The sequence below is a fragment of the Lissotriton helveticus genome, chromosome 9 (assembly GCF_964261635.1).
Source record: "Lissotriton helveticus chromosome 9, aLisHel1.1, whole genome shotgun sequence".
NCBI lineage: Eukaryota > Metazoa > Chordata > Amphibia > Caudata > Salamandridae > Lissotriton > Lissotriton helveticus.
Window position 1 is genome coordinate 981,429,400 of NC_136070.1, and position 17,405 is coordinate 981,446,804.

Sequence of the window (17,405 nt, forward strand, 5' to 3'; positions counted from 1 at the left end):
AGTACATCGTCTTCATCGCACTCCGCTTGCTTCGCATTTCTTCTGATGCTACATTATGTCAATAGCTGACCTTAAAAGCAACTCCACTCATTGCTCTTCATTGGCTTTTTGTTTTATCTCTCCTAGTTTCTTGCTTTCTATTCAATGGTTTTATATTTTATAGCCCATACATCTTGTCTTTGTCCCTCCCACAGAGCATAGCCTGTTTACCCTTTCTTTTACTGATTACTTTTATCTTTCCATAGGTGTCTTCTTTTCGGGAACTTCTTTTTTCTTTTCTAAAAGCACTCCACAACATACATGCATTTACATTGTTCTCTGTGTTTTTCCACCACTCCCAGCACACTAATTTGTATAGCAATATAGAACTTCAACTTTCAACACTTTTCGGTTCAGACTGGTGCAGTTAAAAATTCAATAATAACCACAAACAACCTCGGGTCTATGTTAGCACACAAGAAATATTATCATGCTAAAATCCCATTAAGATTAGGGGATACTCTCCTCGCTGGTCTCTAAATTAGTTCCCTTGGACCCTCCCCCACCCTGTTTGTGTTGTAGCAGTTAAAAAGTCTCCATTGCAACTACTACCCCAGCACACATCTTTATGCATGGGGTAGGAGTCCATCGGCGCTCTGCGTTAGGGGTTGCGGGCAAAAGGGCAGCTTCTTTCCTATCATACGGCAGGGCCCGGAGATCACCACAAATTGGTCGCGAGTCACCGACACTATGTCTGGGGTGGTAGGTGAGATGGTTCTGAAGGAGCCAAAGTGGCTATTGCTGATGATCAAGGGGGACAATGCCTGGTCCAGATGCATAGAGCTCTGTTTGGCCCTCACAGCGGGAGTGGCAAAACGGAATATTGCTAAGGGGTGGGGGGCGCAGGAACCCCGAGATGGGAGGACTAGCAGCGCGACCTCGATTGGTGCCAAAGGGCCAAGGAAACAGTATACAGAAGTAGGGGGTGCACGAAAAAGTGGAAGAAAGTATGGGCACCCTGGCGCAGGTACAGAGAGACTGGAGTATTCATGGATGGGTAGGAAAGTGTGTAAACGGCTTATTGTCGTTGTTGTTCCCTATTGAAGATTACGATGTTAATTTCTGCAAATGTGCCCCGATGTATGATACTTTAATTGTGTGATGCTGTATGGTCTCATGAGCTTTGTTAATAAAAATAATGAAAAAATCTTTCAACACTTTTTTCCTTCGAGCTACGCGCAGTGCATTTATATACAGTGCAGTTATATACAGATTTCCCCTTCCTCTTGCTCTTCTGTGTACTATTAGTTTTAATCTAGGGCTGTGGTAAATCAATTGCAGAGACTGAATAGTATCCAATAACAGGATTTAATCCAAGGATTGAACTCCACCCGGCAGCGGAGCGTCTGACCCAGCGGTAAGCCCAGAGTACAAAGCTAACCGTAGATCGCTAACGTCCCTGCGCGGGTGTACATATATTCATATCTAAACATGTTGTCTGGTAAGAACTGAAACCATCGTTATACGTCGCGTGGTACTCTCCATGCGCGAGATGTTCCACGCGGCGTATAACGCTGTACTATTTTATACATTACATTATAACATTACATTACATCACCTTCCCCCTTATAACAATAAACAAATTAAATACATTGGTACCTAAAATTTTACAAATTCATTATATCTCTCTGGTGCTTTGATACATCTACCAAAAGAAGAAAATTTTTGACTTTCAGCAGTGTTTTGATTCTCTATACTTTGTTCTCTAGAAAGAGGTTCATCAAAATGACGTGGAACTATTAATTTATGTCTGGCAGAACATGTTTCACCTGGTTGTTTGGAATTTTTTAATAATTGTGGTTCTTTAATCCAAAAAGACCAGTCTAAGTTTTCAGATATGTTGGTGTTCATTTTACTTTTTATAATTCCAGCTTGACGTTCTGTGATCTTTACTAATTGTCGTTTATTCCACCAACCTCTTTTATTTAGGAAAGCAGACCCTTTACTAATTTTCAACACTTGGACAGGTGTACCAAACTTTGAACGTCCTTTCGTTATTTTTCCAGGACTTTTAATCAATACCCAATCTCCCACATTAACATCAATAAATTTACTGTTTAAACCTTTGTCAAAATTCATTTTCATTTGATCTTGTTTTGCGTGAACCATATTTTTGATTGTATGAAACTCAACTGGTTTCTTTACTGAATCTTTGTGTAACCATGATGGAAATAAAACAGAGTGATTTTCTCTTCCTCTTAATAGGGAAAAAGGTGATACACCTGTTACACAGTGAGGGGAAGTATTATAATGTCACACTTTTTGAGTAATAAATTCTTCCACTTTATAACCACAAGAAACTGCGGTCTGTACACCTTCTTTAATTATTCTATTTCCCCTCTCCACAAGACCATTTGATGATGGTGAGTATAAAGCAACTTTGAGCTGTTTGATATCTAAACCCTCTAAAAAAGTATGTATTTTATCAGATACAAAATGGGTACCATTATCTGTAACTATGTACTTTGGGGTTCCTTCCAATTCAAAAACTTTCTTTAGAAAAACGATGGTGGAATTTGAATCTGGAGTTTTAACAAAATCAAAGTATAACCACTTGGAAAAATAATCAATTAAAAGGATTACATATTTATTCTCTTGTTGGAGAATAGAATATGGTCCCGAAAAATCTACGGCAATTTTTTCCCAAGGTTTATTTGGAAATTCTGTGGGGTGTAATGGCATTTTTATTGTACGCCAATGCTTATCAGATAATAAGCACTCAGGACAAGAATCAATTGAATTCTTGACTTGAGTATCCAGAGATGGCCACCAATAGTTTTGTTTAATTCGCATAGCTGTCTTTGTTACTCCTAGATGTCCCTGGTGTGCTAAATTAATGATTGGTTCTCTTAATTTAAAAGGAGGAACAAATTTTTCACCTTTGCGAACAATATCATTCTCCACAACCAGTTGGTCTGCTATTTGAGCGAAATTTCGTAATTCTCCACTCAAATTTCTTGGTTCAGGCCACTGTTGAGTTGAATATTCTATAACTTTCAACAAAACATTATCTTCTTTAGTATTATTTTTCCAGTCTTCTTCTGAGATGATAGTACTAATTTCATTTACAGCATCTATCAATGTGACACATTCTACATCTTCTTCAACAGATTCTTCTATATCATTATTGGGTATAGCCATTCTGGATAAGCAATCAGCCCGGAAATTTTTTCCACCTACTATGTGTTTAATTGTAAAGTTGAACTCTTGTAATTTCGATACTATTCTCATAAGTCTAGCCGATAAAGAGGGGCTAGGTTTGGTAAAAATGTAGATCAATGGTTTGTGATCGGTTACTAGCTCAAATTTTCTTCCCCAAATATACATTTTAAATTTATGAACGGCCCAAGAACAAGCTAACGCTTCCCTTTCTATCGTACTGTATCTTTGTTCAAACTCTTTCAATGCTCTTGAAGCAAATGCGACCGTCTGTTCTTGACCGTTCACTTTCTGTGTGAGAATTGCCCCTAAGCCAGATATACTAGCATCCACTGTAATAGTGGATACTGCATCTTCTCTAAATGCATGGATGGCTTTTGCAGATATAATCATTTCCTTAACCTCACTAAAGACTTTATTTAATTCCTCAGTCCAAACAAAAGTCACTCCTTTTCTTAAAAGTCGTCTCAGTGGTTCTACTAATTGCGAATAAGATTGTACGAATCTGGCGTAATATTCTGCTAGTCCAAGAAACGATCTTAGAGCGTCCTTGTCTGGGGGTGGTTTTGCTTCTTCAATAGCTTTAACCACGGAAACTTTGGGAGTGATACCTTTATCTGATACAGTATGTCCCAAGTATTCAATCTCATTTACTGCGATTTTACATTTTTCTTTATTAACTGTCATATTTCTAGACATTAGGATTGACAAAACTTTTTTAATTATATTGTTATGTTCATGTAAGGTTTCTGCAAAAATTAAAATGTCATCTAAGTAAGCTTGTACTCCTTCAATTCCTTTGAACAACTCATCCATTAACTTTTGGAACACACTACCTGCTGACGCTAACCCAAAAGGAAGGCGCAGAAATTTGTACGCTCCGAAAGGTGTAATAAAAGAAGTAAGCTCTTGTGACTCTTTTGACAAAGCTACCTGATGGTATGCTGACCTCAAATCTATCAATGAAAACCATTTTGCTCGACCAATGTTAGCTAGTAATTCGTGAATTCTTGGTAAAGGATGGCAGTCAATAATAATATTCTTATTTAAAGAGCGTAAATCCGCACACATCCTAATTTTATTTGTCTTTTTTCGTATGACTACAATTGGAGCGACCCATTGTGAAGAATTAATAGGAGAAATAATACCTTGTTTACATAGATCTTCTAACATTGTTTTTAATTCAGTCCTGACACTTAATGGGACCGCCCTGACTTTGTGTGTGACTGGCTGAGCTCCTGGAATTAACCTGATTTTATGTTCGAATCCCTTCACGCTCCCAATTTTTTCTTCAAACACAGGTCTAAATTCTGAAATAATGTCCTGAATACATACATTAGGATTCTCTATGTTTGCTATAATTGTTTTATCAGTATTTGTTTTAAAATTAGGTAAATCTCCCACTTTGATGGGATTTTCGTCACCAGGAACTAAATAAAGACCCATCAATGCTAAATCTTTCCAACCTACTATGTTTTTACCTTTTTCTGCTACGTAAATTTTTGTAACTGTTTCTCTTCCCAAACATTGAACTAAACCTTCGAAATAACCTAGCATATTAATATCTTTTTCTCCGAATGCTCTTGGATTAACATCAGATTCTATTAGTACAACTCTTTTGTCCCATTTTTCATAGAATGTGGAATCTCTGAGAATGGTGTAAGGTGATCCCGAATCCGCCATTACCTGTAATTGTACATTATCAATAATGGCTGAACATAATGGGCCCTTAATAGATTCTACATCGCCATTAGCATCAAGAGTTACAATAATATTTTTAAAAGAATCAGCACAATCATCCACCTCAATGTAATTAACATTAGAACTTTTCTTTGCAAATCTACAAACACCTTGAAAGTGTCCTATTTTTTTGCAAATAGAACAACGTTTTTTTTATGGCCGGACAATTTTTTGCGTTTGCTAAATGTTCTTTTGAACCACACCTGTAACATGTAGAACTCTTTTTCATTTGAAAATTTTTGTTAAAACTCTTGTTTTTAGGGTTGATAGCACAAACAGCGCCTTCTTGGTCTGAATCTGAATAGTCCAAAGCATTTATTCCTTGTTTAGATGTATCCATTACTACTTTACTGGTTAATGTAGAACGTTCAATGCTGAGAGCCAGGTCGATGACTTCATTCAAAGATGGATTTTTACAACCCAGGATCCTTTGTTTAATTTTTCTAGAATTACAATTGAATACAAACTGATCCCTAATAAATTTATCTGGAGAGGGTTCAAAATCGCAAGTAATAGCTAGGACTCTGAGTGCAGCAATATATTCCTCCACTTTTTCTCCCTCTTTCTGTTTCCTGGAATAAAAATTGTGTCTTTCAAGCATAACGTTAGGTTCATCGCAAAATTGTTTTTTAAGTCTGGCAATGGCTTCTATATATACATTCCATATATTATCTCCACTTTCATCTTGAGAAACAGGAGGAGCAATGGGAACCACACTTTTAAAAATTCGTTGACCAGCCTGGCCTAAGCAGCCGAATAGTAATGCAAATTTTCGTTGTGCAGAATAACTATTTGCATCAATGGCTACTAAATGGTTTTCAAATAAGTCGAACCACTCTGACCAGATAATGTTAGGTGTGCCTGGTTTGCTTAGGAAAGGAGGTGGTTGTGTGATTTGATGCCATTGATTTTCAGACATGTTGTAAAGTAATTATTTGTATATATACAATGACTTTAAATTTTTAGTAATAACCATATATTAAAAACTTTGTAAATATCAAGACTGAATAACCTGTAATAAATATTATTATTAGTCTTGGTTTTAAATTGTAGAGTATATGTTGTTTAATTTTCTTGTCACGCAGTATTTTAGTACTGTCACGCTGTATGTGGGTTTCAGTGCTGTTCTGTAGACTTTAAATAGTATAAGCGTGCGTATCGCTGTATAAATACGCTGATTGGAATGTTCCTTTGTGCGCGATGCTAGAAATTGTTTATGCGCGCGTTGAAAAGGTGTACTGATCAAATGAAGTCGGGGCACAGTAGCGTATTAAATGTATTTGAAGTGCGTTTATAGCGTGCGTATCGCTGAAAGAATACGCTTGTCAAATTTGATGACACGTTGTTTTAAAAACAATGACCCCGTAATTAAAATATAAACAGTACCTTGTTGTGGTGAAGGGATTACCACTTATTTTGTTCCGAAGAGCGCTTGTCCAATTAAATGGCGCTTTTGCATTTATCCAATGGGTGCGATTCTTTTTTAAATAAAACGACGGTGTAGCGAATCCATGCTGTCGTTTGAATCTTAATCACCTTATTGGACAATCATGTTTGTTTATGGCTTATCGTGCTGAAGGTCTCCGTCTTGTAGCCAATGAGGATTCGGTATATTTGAATAATCAATTAAATTTCCTCTTTGCGTGGGTAATGGGGTGGAGTCGAGTTCCCAGCGTCGCCAAAATGTGGTAAATCAATTGCAGAGACTGAATAGTATCCAATAACAGGATTTAATCCAAGGATTGAACTCCACCCGGCAGCGGAGCGTCTGACCCAGCGGTAAGCCCAGAGTACAAAGCTAACCGTAGATCGCTAACGTCCCTGCGCGGGTGTACATATATTCATATCTAAACATGTTGTCTGGTAAGAACTGAAACCATCGTTATACGTCGCGTGGTACTCTCCATGCGCGAGATGTTCCACGCGGCGTATAACGCTGTACTATTTTATACATTACATTATAACATTACATTACAAGGGCCTTTCCTATACTTCTACATCCACATTTAATTTTTTACCATTGACACTAGCATTATTTAAAAAACTTAAGCCACACTTTTTTTTTTCAGCATTCCTTGAGTGTGCTTGCATTTTTACCCGTCAGCTTGTTTGCTTGCTTCTCTCAGCACATTACATTTTGTAACACTATCAAAATATAAATTTTCACAACTTTGTCTTTCTAGCTGCTTTTATGTCCGCTTTCTTTTTTTTATAGTTTCACCATTCCTGTCGCCCTCCCATGCGCTTTAACACCACGTAGCGCTCTCTTTTGTTCATTCACGTCCACCCTCCTCTCCGCGATCTGTATTGCCCTCCATTATTGCTTCCCCGCTTACTTATTTGTTACTTCCCTGCCCTCTGCATTTCTGCCCTCCGTGTTCTTTCTACCAACCCACTCACATTATTTTTTTTGTTTACCAATCCAACTAGGATTTGTAAACAAAAAAAAAACGATTTCGACATTCTGTAAGCACGCATGTGCTTGTTGCCTGTAACTACTACACAATTATGCAACCAGCCACATAGGCTTTTTTTCTTCTTGTTTATTTACCACACTGCACAACTTCAGGTATGCTTAATCAAGAATCCTGAGGAGCATGGTAAAAACAATTGGCAAAGCCAATAGGCCCCAAATGGGAGACATACTGACTTTGCCAATGTTTGTCGTTTTTTGTCAAGGAAACATTCTGAATGTAAACCCACTTGTGCGGCATTCTGATCTAATCTTTGAAGAAAAGGAGCCTGTTGGACTAAAGTGGCCACATCTTTGGTGTAAGAAAAATCTGCACCCTTTTTAGTCTGAGTATGGCTAGCTTCTTTGCCTGTTAGGAACTGTAAAAATGCTGTACTTCTAAGACTGAAATACTGAGTGAAAGTTTACAGATGTGTAAAAAGTCATATGGCTTCATCCAACTCCCCTATGAAGCAGCAACCAAAAGGGAGACAAGTTTATCATTAGATGTATGTAGCTAACTTTACTTCCCATGTTTTAGACCCTATGGTTAGTAGCAGGAAACAGAAAAACAAACCACCTCTTAGTTTCGTTGACTGATCTCTAATCAAACCGTACAGTGTACCTTCGTGTCCCTCATGCCTTTTATTGTCTTCCTGTTGCTTCTGAGTACTGGTCACATCTACTGGTAAATGTATATTAGAGACGCTGTTGGCCTTTGGGACTTCAGAAACTGGGGTGGTTCAGAATACACTAAAACAAATTCTTAATAACTTGAAAGCCCAGTCTATAGTTTAATTTAAGACAGGAAAGTGACTTAATAGATGGTAAACTGATATATAAAAACTGCGATACACAGAGAAAAACAGAAAACCCTGGTACATTTTGGGGGCACACAACCAAACTTAATCCACACACAAGTGTTACACTCTCGGCTTATCGATCTTCTCTCCTGATGCAGGCACACAGGACTCCTTTTTATTGAGTCAAAACAGTTCGCACATGAAAGGGGTGAAAGGGCCAGTTTACGGGGCAAGTACTGCGTGCATTCAACAGAACACTTTTCTTTTTTTTCTTAATTGAAATACTCCTCCAACCTTATGGGAGCATTTGTCTGTTGTCCCGATTTCACCAGTCCTCTGCCCTGATGGTTGCACTGAGACTAATTTGGGCTGACCAGGTGGGGCATATATCCGGCCGTCTGGTAGCCCCCATTGTACTGGGAGACTACCACATAAAGACATTGAAGAGTGATGAGATGATTTGCTGTAGCAGGGTAACCCTGAGCTTCACAAGGACTCTGTGCTTGTTACCTCTCCCTCCCACAAGTTCTATTTAGTTCCAGGAGGGAAAACGGGAGAGGGTTTACGTACAGGCTAGAATTGCAGAGGTGGACATTGGGAGACCACCTTCTTGAGCAGTGCACACATGTAGAGGTCTTTGTGCTCCAGTACTCACTATTCCAGATACCCCAACCCTTCGCCATACAGCCATACACATACAGAAGGCATCCTTCAAACATATCGTAGGAATGATGGAGGTAAAGGATCCCAGTTGTAGGGGACTGAATAAAGCCATTACGGGGGAGTCTGCAGACAGCTGACCCGCTCAGGGTTCAGGTAAAAAAAGACCCATGACCTTGACTAGAAATCATACTGATTCTGTCATTCTCCACAAAGCCAGGGTAGAGGGGGCAGTTGGATCTAGTCTCACAAAAGAGATATGTTTTGGGCATCCCCTGGCATTGGGGTACAGCTCTGATGTTGGCCGAAAGCTACTGTAAAGGGAGCTTTTTCAGTGGGCTTGCAGGAATATTGAGCTCACTGAGGTACAAATACACAAGGCTATCAAGAAAACATGTAAGGGTCTGGTGGCACCCCTTCTCAAAGCCATGCAGAAATCCTGTCCTAACAACTGGCCTTTGTCAGACTGAACTTCTGCGTCTCCGCATGTTCATAGGTTGCCAATCACCGCCTTGTCGATTCTGAAACCTAGACTAAGGGTATATATTTGTGGATCTCACCATTGACCTGTGATTCAGAAACACCGGAATCAGAGGAGAAGGTCATTGGTGAGGCACCAAAAACGATTATTGCACCGGGAATCACCAGCGCCGAAGCCGGTCCTTACGGCATGCACTGTTGAACTCTTAAAATGAATAATGAAAAGACTATGTTTCTGTGTGTTGCATTATTACTATATTATGACCTTGCATGGATGCAAACTGGTTTAGGAACCAGTATAGCAACAGTGTGTACTGCAATGTTTTTGTGTATAAAATATATTGGCCAGAATACTATTCATAATAAGGTAGACATAATGTTTCCCTTGTTAAAGAATAACTTGTTATACTGCTTCACAACCTATCTAACTCTGGCGACATTCGTTTTCAGCATATAATTTTGTATTAGTTTCTCCCTTTTTATCTAAAATGTGTGTAATAATCATCCTGAGAGGCATCTTTGAATGAAGGATGTAGACTTCTGTTGTAATTGTTGATGGAAATCTGCTATGATTGGTCTTGAAATAGGGTAATTTCATTATCTAGCTCTCGCTCCACCTTCATATTTGTGGTGTGTAATTTCAGTGTTTGTTTTTCAAGGTCCAGCTCAAATTTCCCGTCTCTGTTCTCTCTTTCGATGAAGAAAAGTGGAAACTTACAGAAAAAGAACATGCAAAGGAAGTATCGAAGAAGCCAGGTAAAAAAAATGTAGACTCAACGGGTAAATATATTTTTTTATTTCTTTACTTGAATCAAAAGGGTTATAGATAGCTTGAGTTTATCACAATCTTTACTTATTGTATAGCTCATTGTACCTTGTGAATTCCTGTATTGTACTGATTTTGTATATTAAAAAAGGACTGCTTTTATGTAGTTCTTTCAGTATACCTCGGCTAAGATATACTCTCAGCATCTTTTTAATCAAGAGAATGGCCAGAGAGACTGCTCACTACCCTTGCGTGCACAAGCTTATTTGGTCGGTAAATCCCATATGGTTCTTACAATGTGTCTCTGTCCAAAGCTACCACGTTTCGTGATCTGTTAGTGAGATATGTTGCCTCTATATATATGGCCTCAATTTCAGCCCAGCATAGCCCTTTGTATTTTACTGGAGATACCAGAATCATAATGTCAGGCTTGACTCCATCTATGCCTTAACGAGTTTCTATGTAACTCTGCCAATGCACATAAAAATAACCTTGCTTCAATTCTTCTATTCCACTCTGAGACACCATATAACTTCAAGAATTTAACGTAATCACAGACCTGCTTCAATTCATTTATTCCAAATATCCCATCACTTTTATACTTTCCAATGCTACCGTGGCATTAGACATGAGTCAACACATCTATTACTGCCCATACCAGTGTACATAATTCCAGACCTGCTTCAATCTCCACTGTAGTTCTCAGTCGACACTCATTGATCTGCTGCTTTCAATCACAGATACAATACTTCCGTGATTATACCTCAAGTCCCGATTTATTTTATCTCTCGATAGTTCCAAACTGAGTGTGTTCCATTTTGGCTCTTCCATTCATATCTGGGTCCCACTCTCGTTTTACCTCCATTCCTTTATGACTGTGCCTAGAATTGTTTTATATTGAATTGAAAGGTTCAGAAAAATTTGAGGTTTTCTGTGTTGTCACTTTCCTGTGTGTGTGTGGCTGAATTTGGGGAATTGATAAGATAGTGGAACTAGTCTTCTACTAGATGTCTGTCGTTGTCAACTGTGTGCCCAGAGAAAGAAATAACCTGGAATATTAACTAATAACATCCTAGCTTGTGATGGGTGGTCTGCATTGTATCTACTCAGCTACCATGCTGCCTAAATGAAGATCGGTAGAGCCTTTTTTGAAGTTTACTGTGTCCTGGTTTTTTGTTCTACCTGTAAGGCTGCACTTCATTACCATTACAACAAGCAAGAATTTGGAGTGTAGAGGATATGACTGAACCCCAGAAAGTCTTTAAGGATAAGACCATGCACCATCAGTTCTATACTACTTCCGGCTGAGGGAAGCGAAGAGAGCTGAATTGTGCATGAAAGCGAACTGCTAATTTGAAGACATTGAGATTCAGCAAGCAATCACAATCACAGATATGCCCTCTGGTAAAATCCCTGGCCCAAATGGAATGCCAGTGAAATTCTGTAAAATGTATACCTTGCTGCTACTGCTGCACTTGCATGTGATGTTGAAGGAGGTGCTTGTCACAGACACGCTAGGCTGTCTTACGATCTCTGGGGCTCTACCATTTGAGTAATGCTGAAACCGGGCAGACCCCCAATAATAATAAATTCTTTATTCGGAAATTCAGTATTAGAAATCCATAAAAGCAATGTTAATACATAGTAAGTAAATCGTAAGAAATTTTTGAACATGAGTTTTAAAATACAGAGTAATTTCATAGAAAATGATAAGTTTCACGAAACTATTTACAATACTATGAATTAGAAAAAAATTACTTTACAGATTTTTTCTGTGTCTGTATATGCATTGTAGAAAATTAAGAACATGATAGCAGGTAATTTCAGTATCCAAGAGCTGTAAACTCAACATAGCAGGACGACACTGCCTAAATCCCCAAGATTTTAACAGAGACAATAACCAAAGTTTGCGATGTTCATGATAAAATTTGCAAAACAAGACTGTATGTAAAGTGGTTTGTAATGACTTTTCGTCACAGGGACACAGGGGTAAAATCGTATCCCATGCATTTGCTACTGGGAAAGCTACTAGCCTGTGAAATAGATTTAATCTGAATCTTATCAAAAGAAAACGATCGAAAACACTGATTTTAAGATTTAAGTAAGGCTGGATGGAAAGGGTGGATTGAACCATTACAGCATGTTGGACAGACGGTTTGCCTGCTTCAGTTTGTAGTCTCAGATTTTGAAAATGTCCCAGGGCTAGTGTTTGTAGCTGTTTTTTTGAGAGTTCACTGATTTTTTCGGGAGTCGAATAGTATTTTTCGGCCCCAAGGTCAATAAAAAAGTTCCTGATGTAAGCTAGCCATTTTATTTTTAGAGCATGGTCTAGTGTCATAGCATCTGCCACTATTGTCTTAGTAAGGGCGTTTTTTTTCTGAGGTCCAAATACGGCGCCATAAGAGTAGCGGTTGTATTCTTGCCAAGTCCTCAATGTATGGGACGCCTAGTTCAACATGACATGCATACGTAGAGGATCGCTTTGGGGCCATTAAAAGGAACCTCAGAAAATTATTTTCTGCAATTTGCAGGGAACAAACATCCATATGACCCCATACACTAGCTCCATATAGTGCTGTTGATTGGCACTTAGCTCTGTAAATGGCTAGTAATTCCAGGGGCGGTCGTTTTCCCAATTTTTGTGAGAAAGACACCAAGGCCGCTATCGCTCTCTTAAAGCAATGTTTCCTTGCTTCCACTGCCATTTTCCAGGACAATTTGTTATCTATTGTAATACCCAAGTAACAATATTTGGTTGCAAACTCTATTTTTTGATTTTTGAGGATTAAATCTTTAGGGTGTTTTCTCCCGACACCTGCCGTCATCACAAAGGTTTTTTTCACATTTATGTGCAGGTCTAGAGTGCCCATAAAGAGAGAATATCTATTAAGTATCCTCTGAAGTTCGCGGGGAGTCCGCGCCAGCAAGACAGCATCGTCCGCATAGAGTAGAGCGGGAATCGGGCGTTGTTTTGCCTGTGGGAGGTCCTGGGCGCCCCTCAAAAGCTCAACCTCCAAGTTGTTAGTATAGAGGGAGAAAAGGAAAGGCGCCAGGACACATCCTTTTCTGACTCCACGCTCTACTCTAAAGGACGCTGACAGCTCACCCTTTGTACCATAGCGGACTCTGGCAGAGGGTTTGGAGTACATTTCTCTCAGAAAATTCAGGAGTGGCAGATCAACCCCCATTTGTGACAAGAGGGACCACAATTTGGTATGAGAAACACAGTCAAACGCGGATGACAAGTCCACGTAGATCATATATAGTTTGTCCTTCTTTGCATGTATGTATTTTCCGATGATAATGGAGAGGTTTAGAGCTTGTTCCACAGTTCCGAAACCCTCCCGGAAACCAAATTGCAACTCAGACAGGATGCCTCTCTCCTCCACCCATTTTTGAAGTCGCTCCAGGATCATCCTGCCTGCTATCTTTCCCAGTGAGTCCAGCAGAGATATTGGGCGGTAGCAGGCGGGATCCTGGCGATTGCCCTTCTTGAAAATCGGTACCATCACGGACCTTGTCCAAGACTCCAGGATTCCTTTCTTTGCAGCTGCCGTGCATACCCTGGTGATGATAGGGGCCCAGAGATCTGTATTATATTTAAAAAAGTCTACCGGGACTCCGTCCGGTCCTGGAGCTTTTCCGTTTTTGCTTGATTTCAGGGCCAAAAGGACCTCAGACATTTCAAAGTCTATTTGGATGGGGTAGGATGGAGCTACTAAGTTTCTATCTTCAATTTCTTGTTCTGTTGGTTGTTTTTGGAACATTTTTGAAAAGTGTGATACCCATTCTAACTCATCTATAGCAACTTCAATTTTTGGGATTTTATCGTCAACCAAAAATGGGGCTCTCACTACTCTCCAAAATGCCTGGCTGTTTTTTTCCTGGGCACTAGAGTGGAGTTCATCCCACAAAGCTTGCTTTAACTCCGCCTTTCTCTTTTTCCTGATAGCAAAGTATTCCTTTCTTAGTGCGGATATAACGTGGGGGTCCCTTTCATCCTTATTTAGTGCTATTTTGAGTTTTGAGTGAGCCTGGGTGCATTCATGATTAAACCATCCTTTGATTTGTTGGGGGCCTACTTTATGTTTTACTGTGAGTAGAGATTTGGTTTCTTCCATGATTTGGGCAAAGTTACTAAGAAGTTCCTCATCTTCTGTCTGTATGTCTAAACATTTCTTGATTTGGGGGTATGCCAATTTTATCAGATCTTTGATAAGTTCCCCTGGGTTTGTTTTCCCCCACTTTATTGTATACCCATTTATTTGGCCCAGATTTATATTATCCTGGGTCAATGCACTAGCTAATGTCACAGGTAGGGATTGTTGATAGTTTAAAAACATTTCCAATTTAAGAATGGAATGATCACTTAAAGTGTTGGGTAAAACTTCAAACTGGTTGACTCTAGTTTGTAAACTAGCCGATATTATAATATAATCAACTGTAGTACTAAATCCCCTTCCTACATATGTCGGTTCTAGAGAATTAGTTCTATCATCTGGGGTGTTTACTACTTGAAGGTCCAGGTCTGATAGAATATCGTTCATTATTCCACCGATATTATTGTGAAAAAAGTGAGTGAGGGGGTTACCGTCCTCTGTCACCATTCCTGCACATTTTTGCTCTGACTGTGTACAGTGATGCAAGTTGAAGTCCCCTGCCCATATTATAGATACTGAGCCCTTTGCTCCTCGTTTCTGCCTTAAGGTGTTTAATTTCTCGTGCAAGTGCGCCAACACTTCCTGGAGCTGTGGTTCCTCGAGGTTGTTATAAAAGTTAACGAGGACAACAGACTCATTTTTGGGTAGGGAGAGACAAATGATCTGAAAATTACGTTCCAGTTCAATAATGTTTATTTTTATTTTTTGGATGGTATTAGCTATATAAGTGATTAATCCTCCCTTTGGCCTACCCTTTTGTCCCACCAATGCTGGAGAAAAATACGTCTTATAACCCAACAAGTGGAGTTCTATTGGCGACCATGTCTCCTGTAAGCAGACTATTTGATGCCTGTCCACAGGATGCATGATACTCCCATCCTCAACCTTTGGCCGTAATCCTGCAATGTTCCAGGAGATCATGGTCAAAGATGGAGGTTCATTTTTAGGGCTATTTTCGATTTGTGAGTCACAGAAAGTAGCTGGGTCATCAAAAATTAGAGGATTGTCTAGGGTTGGGGGGTTGTCTGGAAGTTTGAGGGCCTGTTCGTCTGGCTGTGATGGTCAGTCCACGCACTCTAGGCCACTATACATATTCGTTAGTGGTATTCCATTCCAACCCTCCCAACGTGATGGTTCTCTGTAATTTCTCCACTGTTCTTGCCCTCTCCACTCCTCCCTTTCTCTTCCTCGGTAACGGGGGCCCACTGTGTACCAGGGTCCATCATTTTGTGAGGGACCGTTCGGAAATCTAGGTGGGTAAAAGAAAGAGAGGCGCTTTATGCCTATCCCCCCATTTAGGTTTAAATCCTCCTCTGAGCAGATATATTCCACTATTCTAGGGTCCTCAAAAGTAATTAAAATGCAGTCACCCTGTATTGTTTTTTTACCATGGCCAACCCAGGGGGCTCTTCTAACCATTAGAATTCTGGTGGAGCAATAGGGAGGTGGTGGGCGATTTATACTAAGCCAGTGTTGTATCTTGTTTTTTAAGGACCAATTTGGTTCGGGTTTTTTGTCCATCAGTTCTGGGACACCGGTCAGAATAACAACAAATGGGCTCGCTTCTGGTGGAAGAGTTACCGGTCGTGTTTCGCCCTGTTGTTGTCTCTCCCTCTCTCGATGTATTTGGGGTTGTTTAGTTTGGGGTTGTTTATTCTTCATGTCTGTGGTGACGGTATTACAAGGAGTACTGTTTTTTCCAGATAGGGTATTTGCAGATAAAATCTCTTCTGTTTTTTTCTTAGACGCTATCGTGGTTGTGGGTTTCAGTACTACAGTGGGCACAGGGGTCGAGCTTTTAGCTTGAGCCCCGGGGATTGAGTTTGACGACTTAGCCACTCCGGGCTTCTGTACTTTTGGTGGCTCTTGAGAACGATTAGGGTTATGCTTAGTCTTCACCAGGGCTGAGAGTTCGGCTACTGCTTTTTCTAAATTTGTCAATGTGACTTGTATGGGTGCAATGGTTTTGTGCAGGAGATCTCCAATTTTTACTAATAAGTCTGTGTTATAATTATGTTCAGGTTCCTTTGTTGGGGAATCCTCTGATGTTAGCACTAGGCTTGTGAGAAGTGAGGCATCGTGTACATGATGTATCATCGCAGTGTGCCTATTCTGGTTTTCCAACAAAGGGGGGCTAAGTGTATTCCCTGTTTCTTCTATTGTGACTGGAGTTGGTTGAGTCGTTGGTACTTTACTTATCACTAGATGATTCTTCTTCCCTATGGCTCCCTCTCTCCTCCCTCTTGCCTGTCTTACCTCTTCAGGAGTGGGGTGTGGGGCTAGGTCTGGGGTTTTTTCTAGATCTAAATCAGATATTGATTGGGATTCTGAAAGTTGTGACAATTGCGAGGCCGATAGATCCACTATGTTTGGAAGACTCTGTCTTTTATTGTTCCCACCCTCGCTCTGTCTTTGATCCTTTTGGGGGACCGGCGTTCTGGCTGTTGCCAGGTGACCCATTGAGGATCTTCTAGCCTCCAGGAGGTCTTGGGATACCCTTCGTTCGATAAGTGTGATGCTCTGATCTATAAAAGAGTTTGCCTTTGTAATAAAACTGTCTATAGGGCCAGTTAGTTGCCCTTTTTTTGCCGCAGTCTTACTCCTGGATCCTCTAGGAGACATACCTGCAGAATTAGAGGAGTTGCGTGGTCGGTTTTTAAGCTAGGAATTAGGGGGGTGGCCCAGCCCGGCCCTAATCGGCCTCTAACGGCCTAAAACGGCCCACTCTTTGCCCGGTCTTCGCTCCGCACTTCGTCCCGCGCGCGTACCGCGGGCGCGGGGAATGTGTTGATTATTAACGTAGGCGCTGGGGGCGTGGCTTCCGGGGAGAGCTGGCCAGGTGACTGTGATTGGCCTCGCAGGGACTCCTGGGCAATGGAGTCCCTGCACTTTTGCTCGCAGCCCCGTTGAGCCTACGCAGCCCGCGCTCCCTCGTTGACCTGGTGAAGCGGGTCCCGCGAAGCGGGACCGGCAAACAGTGGAACAGGTGGCAGGAAGAAATCAAGGTAGATTCTGTGATCCTCGCTCCTCTCGCTGTGTCAGGCTGTAGAAAAACAGGTCCCACCAGTAAGCAGGTAACGGCCGGTTTTTCAAGGGTCCAGGCGCTGGGGGCGTGGCTTCCGGGGAGAGCTGGCCAGGTGACTGTG

At 40.5% G+C, this 17,405-nt stretch overlaps 1 protein-coding gene across 2 annotated transcripts in view; it reads left to right on the forward strand.

Annotated features, from left to right (window-relative positions):
• The window catches only part of LOC144782113 (uncharacterized), a 78,153-nt gene that overhangs the window by 29,605 nt on the left and 31,143 nt on the right, over positions 1 to 17,405 (forward strand). Inside the window, exon 2 of one of the 2 annotated variants that reach the window (XM_078661286.1) lies at positions 9,993 to 10,089. In XM_078661286.1, the coding sequence (XP_078517412.1) occupies positions 9,993 to 10,089 (97 nt within the window). Of the gene's footprint in view, positions 1 to 9,992; positions 10,114 to 17,405 lie in introns of both variants that reach the window. The other variant, XM_078661285.1, reaches the window with a different exon arrangement.